Below are 5,967 nucleotides of genomic sequence, written 5' to 3'. Positions count from 1 at the left end.
GGATATAGTTGGTTTTGGAAGTGCATCGTGCGAGTCGATACTTTATCTTACAATTTTCGGAAATTGTTGTTTAATTTAACAGTAGTAATATAACTATATTTTGATCATGGAGTTTTACGGTAGGGACTTTCTTTCTTGCAAATGAAGAACATATTGTGGGGCTATACTAATTGTCCCGTTTCTTCTTCATTGTAATTACCAACAGTAACATCTATTCTTATCTTGTTGAATATTACACTAATTTTGGTTGATATAATTCATGCCTAATGATGATAGCCTATATTAATTTGATGAAATTAAGTGAGATAATTAGTGCAAAGTGAAGATAATATTATATTATCATGTTATTAACATTGCACAATTGGAACGTGTTTACGTACTATGACAAAATGTGATTTTGGTCGAGGTATTTAAGAATGCAACTGCCATATAAGACTTAGATTCCAATAGTTGTCTTTTGAGACAAATATTTTCAACATCTATATATATACCCCATATGTTTGTATTCATTTATTCATTAACTTCATGATTGCATTATCACACTAATGCATATTCACTTCAAAATTTTGCATTCATGTGAAGCCAAATTTTATATAAAGAGGGTTTAAAACATAAGTCGGTTCATTGATCTACTCAATTTAGAGTGCTCTTATTGTGAGAAGTGATCGTTGTATCTTGAGTGATGAATGCCAAAAAACCATTAACACTCATACGGGGCATTATCGTCTTAAGGAGAAAGAGTCGAACTATTGCCCCGACCAAATTCATATTCATGCATTTCTCACTTCTACTTTTTGTATTCGATTTTGGTAAGTCAAGATTCTATCCGATTTTATGCACATAAAAGATATGTTATTTGAATTGAATTTATACACGTCTATTTTTCCAATAATTCTACAACTACCATCTTGAGAAAACACGATAAGAACTACTTGACTGTGTTGCACTGAACGGATTTGATACTTGGCGAGGGGAAAAGGAAAAGGACGAAAGAGAAAGCTAGAGATCTCTGTATCGTTCAAATGTGTTGTTTACTAACAAAGTAATGCAAGTACTGAAAATCAATGCATATAAACAGATCAAATAGGCCACTCCTTTCAAATGCTTGATCAAGAAAATCACATTCAGCAACAATCAGCTAACCTGTCCTGTAATTTTGCAATCCCATTCTGTCTAGCTACCCAAGCATCATTTTCGACTCTGTGATATATTAATATATTATCCTAGATGAAGTTAATTGCAAAGAGAGGCATAGGAAGCTGGACAACTGTACGATACCTAATCTTGATCACCGTCTAATGGGACGGGAAAGGATTGAAACCCCGTAGCACAATAGCTTCTAACGGTTCAAATAATGGTTTCGGAAGATCGTTCCAGTCGTACCAATCCCAACCATCACATTTCTCAGGATCAAGATTGATGGGCATCTGATTAGGATCTGGCAGGAGGAAGACAATAAACTGTAATGGCTTTGGATCTGAAAGGACATTGTTGGTGACAGTGAGAAACTCAATTTCTGTGATGTCCAAACCAGTTTCCTCAACTTCTCTGGCTGCAGATTGCCCAAAGCTTTCTCCTGAAAGTAAGATGATAAAATACAAAACTGGTAAAGTAAAGAGAATAAATAAGTATGCGTTTCTGGTGAATGAAATGGGAGAATTTTGCCTCCAGGTTTACGGTTTGACGTCAACTAAAACAATCGTGGTTACCATGTAGATATAAAGATATTTTACTTAACAAGTATTTTCCTGCTCTTATTGGTTCTGTAGGTTGGCGGACTTGAAGAAAAGCGACAAACTAACCCTCTTAACAATTCCAAGCTTATGTTAAATATATACCCATTTTACAAGATTGATATTTGGACTGAAATTCCCCTAATGAGTGAAATGCAGTACCTCCTGCTCGCTTCCCTCTCTCTATCCTCACCACGACCGCTGTACTTAGTCTTTGATATCAACATTAACTCATCTCGCAGATACGATGTCGAGTAACGGTAGAAGATAATTCTTTCTTTATTTATTAATTGTAAAACCACCAAGGTGGAGTTTTTATTAATAATGAAACAAGAAATACAAATAAAGGAGAGGGACTAGTTTTAAACCTCCACTGGAAAGAAAGCAGTTCAGGAACAAACGTTACCTAATTAAATCCAATTAGAGTTCCAAAGGAAACTAATTTTGGTTAATTAGGAGTGGACACAACACAAAATGGAATGACTTTGAGCCCCTTAATCGAAAAGAAAACAAATAAAAGACTACCTCTCTCTAGATCTACTTTTTGTTACCAGGTGATGCTTGGTTTTACATTTAGTAACAAGCTTGAAATCATCTTCATTTTCAGCTTGTAGAGAGTTAAGTGTCAATGATGTAGTATTCTCCCATGAACAATGACGAGTTTCCGCTTGTGGGTGGTACATCAATTCTTCAAGATTGACTTTTGCTCATTTTCACAACCAAGAAAGATGACTTCTTCAAAAGATGAACTTCCCATATTTTCTTCCAAGTGGTACCTTGCTCAACAATCTTCCTTTCTTTTTCAGTAGTGATAGAAGCAATTAAATTCAAACTGTCTATGTGAGGGGAAGATGAGCTTAAACACTCAAGATCATATGGGCCCACATAAGGAGAGGAAACGAAGGCTACATAAGGTCGAGCCGCTACATTTAACAAGGCTTGAGGTTTAACAAGAAAGCTGGTGTGGTCTTGAAGATTGGAGTTATGAAGTGAGATAAACAAAATTATTTGTTACTTAAAAGAAAATGTTGATTTGTGAAGTAAAATTATATATAAACTTCACCAAGAACACAATATATGTTCTCCATTCATTATATTGCTTTAATTGTATATTTTTTATTTTCATTAGTTATTCATAAAATACTCAAACTTTCTATTTCCAATTAGGAACCGTTCAGTCTGCATGAGATGCAGGAATGATCAATTGTACATACATGTATGATCATCCATCATTATGACTTGAATGATAGAGGTGTCATTCCAATGGAAATTAGGAAATTCATAAAATATTTAGTACTAAATTATTCAACAAATTTCTTCCTTCATTACATATGAGTTTCTTATGATCCTCTTCTCAGCAAATTAATGGAATCATTTGTTGAAACCAGATGTTTGATAAAAACCCTCAACATAAGGTATTAATGTCACATAGCCATCTCAAAAGAGGAGTCATGGCCAAATTCACCAACAGAAGGAGGCGCATCTAAATGGAGATTAGTACTAATAGGCTGAAGTCCATTAAATAGTAAAAGTGCATATTTTCTAAGCTCTAACAAGGTCTTTCTTTAAGCAGCCTTACAGCATGTTTGGCTCTTTTATTTATTTATTTATTTTTTTTATTTTTTTCTTTTAAAATTAGCTAATTTTTTTTGTCTTCTCTCTGCAGTAAGACGCCTTGACGCAATAATGACATTTAGGACAATTTTCATTAGTCTAATTGGTCGAACATACGAGTCGAACATACGCTGATTGATTTCTCTCAATTATTTCCACCAATTCCAAGGCTAAAAATATGAAAACATGCTTGACAGATTGTCTCCAAGTCTCATAGATAATTGCACGCACAAGGATCCCTCCAATTCATTTCCCTTGATGGCCTATTATCTCCTTTAACTGTCATTTATTTCCTTTTCAGCTTTGTAATTCCTTTTAATTGCTATTCTTATCTTATTGTGCACCATGGGTTGCTTATATATAAGCTAGAATAATTCGTCATCCTAACTCAAATCGTCTATGAATAAAAATACTGTGAATTGGGAGTTTTCTCATAACTATATCAAATATTCAATATTCTTCTTGCGAATCAACTAACCTTGATTTCCTAAATTCCCTGGAATTCCTAGAATCAACGCATTTCATGCGTATTTCATTCATGTTAGTTTTCTGTTGCATCACCACCCATCTTACTGCCAAGAGAATCAAATTTGTCTCCATTTCATGTCAAGCAAAGAACATTCAATAGTTCTCCATCTTAGAAGAGTCTTCCCTATACTATGTTCCCCACAAGTTTTTACTCTAATCTTGAATTTAAAATGCAAGGCCAGATCCCCCCGCCCTATAATTCCAACAAAGGAAATAAAGCATGGGAAGTGTCATTCCTCTCAATTATTTGCCAGAGGGAGTAAGTGGGAGCAAATGGTCCTTAATTTATTGGCTTCCCATTGCTATGGGCAGTCTCAATCTTTTCAAGAATCTGATCAAGAAATTATCTTTTAACATTATCAAACACATCTCTACATTAACCTAAAACTCTGCTACTCGTTAAAATAAAATTCATCATTATATAGAAATTCATAACCCATAACAAAAGGTGTAATTCAATTATTTTAAAATCTCCCAACACAGTATGGTAGCAATAATCAGTATAAAATAATGATACGTGTGAAAAAGTAAAAGGACGTTTATGTGCTAACCGAATTCAAGGTGGCCGCCGGGAAGGGGGAAGGTATTGCGGTCAACGGCGGTGAGGCGGCGGCCCAGCAGCACTTTATTACCCTTCAGCAGGAACACCCCCACCCGCAATTTGTTCTGGCTTCGGTGGTAATGACAATGTGATTGAAGCGGCATCAGTTCGGCAGTTCCTTAGTTTTCAGAGGCCCAAGGAGAGACAAATCATGAGCAAATTGCACTGGCAGGTGCACGTAGTTCAAAGACTCTATGTAAATAAAAGGTTGAACCCGAACCTTTAAAGACTCTGCGTAAATTAACTTTTATGAGAAGTTCCGTAAACCGCATAGAATATTTATGATTTCATTCTCTACGCTCTAGAAAATAAACACTCCCGTTCAACTATAGTCTTCTTTGTCATCCACTTTCGTTGAAAAGGACAGTATAACACGATCGCTCAAAATTGTAACAATGGTTTACTATTACACGACATTATTTTCTTAGAACATAGTGTTTATCGTCGGAAGCAGTAAAAAATTGAAAGGTAATTGATACAAAACGTCCTTATCTTTCAAGATTTTTGTAAAAAAACGTCTATACCTTTTATTTTTTGACATTTTTACCCTTACCTTCCACTTTTCATTGTGCAAAAGATCATTTTTCATCTGTTTTGACGATTTTACCCTTCTATTCAAATAAAACAAAAAGAAAAGAAAAAAAAATGAAGAGTTAATTGCAACCATCGTCCTAATTTTCAAATAAAATTACAAATTAGTCAAAAATTACTAATTGCTCCCCTCACGAAGGTAGGAATGCACGCTAGGCACCATTGGCCTCCGTCATAAAATTAACTGGATTACAGAATGAACTCGTGCGTTCACTTGCACTGAGCACATTGGCCTCCGTCATAAAATTAACTGGATTACAGAATGAACTCGTGCGTTCACTTGCACTGAGCAAACTGCAATTTTCTCAGGTTTCATAAAGTGAGATGTACGGGCTGTTCAATGAATGCAAGGCTTGCAGGAAAATTTCAATGTTGTATGATTTGGGATGTGAGATGGGTAATTTTGCGCTTTTAATGGATTGGAGCAAATATATTTTGTTGATTATTTAAAATAGAATATGGTTAGAAAATTCCTGTTTGTAGTCAATATGAAAGGATGCAATTGATTTTTGACTGATTTGTTATGTTTTGACTATATTTTCAATTAGGTTTTTTTTTTATTTGAATAGGAAGGTAAAATAGTCAAAAGGATAAAAAGGACATTTTGCACAATGAAAGGTGGAAATGTAGAGGTGAAAATGCCATAAAATGAAAAGTATGAACGTTTTTCTACATAAAAATTGAAAGGTAGGGACGTTTTGTGCCAATTATCTAAATTGAAATTTATACATGTGGGTTTTTTTTGTTTTGTTTTTTTTTTTTGTGGGACGACGTCTTTCGATTTGTAACAAATGTGATTTTTCTAACTTTATTTGTGGATAAAATTCCATCATCATGGATTTGGAACGTTGTATTTTAATATGTTTATTTGCCTTTTTGCAGCAAGCAACAAATCTTTGA

The 5,967-nt window shown here is 34.5% G+C and overlaps 1 protein-coding gene across 2 annotated transcripts; it reads right to left on the bottom strand.

The window, feature by feature from the left end:
* Positions 1 to 852: 852 nt before the first annotated feature.
* On the bottom strand, positions 853 to 4,775 carry LOC111403272 (nudix hydrolase 1-like). Of its 2 annotated transcripts, XM_023031706.1 has the most exons (3): positions 4,427 to 4,775; positions 1,279 to 1,576; positions 853 to 1,200 (listed from the first exon to the last, which is right to left on the bottom strand). In XM_023031706.1, exons 1-2 carry the CDS (start codon positions 4,578 to 4,580, stop codon positions 1,296 to 1,298), a joined length of 435 nt encoding a protein of 144 aa, XP_022887474.1. In that variant the 5' UTR covers positions 4,581 to 4,775; the 3' UTR covers positions 853 to 1,200; positions 1,279 to 1,295. The 2 variants fall into 2 exon arrangements, with proteins under 2 accessions (XP_022887474.1, XP_022887473.1); XM_023031705.1 differs by having other exon boundaries at positions 855 to 1,576.
* Between the last annotated feature and the right edge of the window lie 1,192 nt (positions 4,776 to 5,967).

The sequence above is a fragment of the Olea europaea genome, chromosome 11, assembly GCF_002742605.1.
Source record: "Olea europaea var. sylvestris chromosome 11, O_europaea_v1, whole genome shotgun sequence".
Classification (NCBI taxonomy): domain Eukaryota; kingdom Viridiplantae; phylum Streptophyta; class Magnoliopsida; order Lamiales; family Oleaceae; genus Olea; species Olea europaea.
This window is presented reverse-complemented; position numbering and strand designations above follow the sequence as displayed.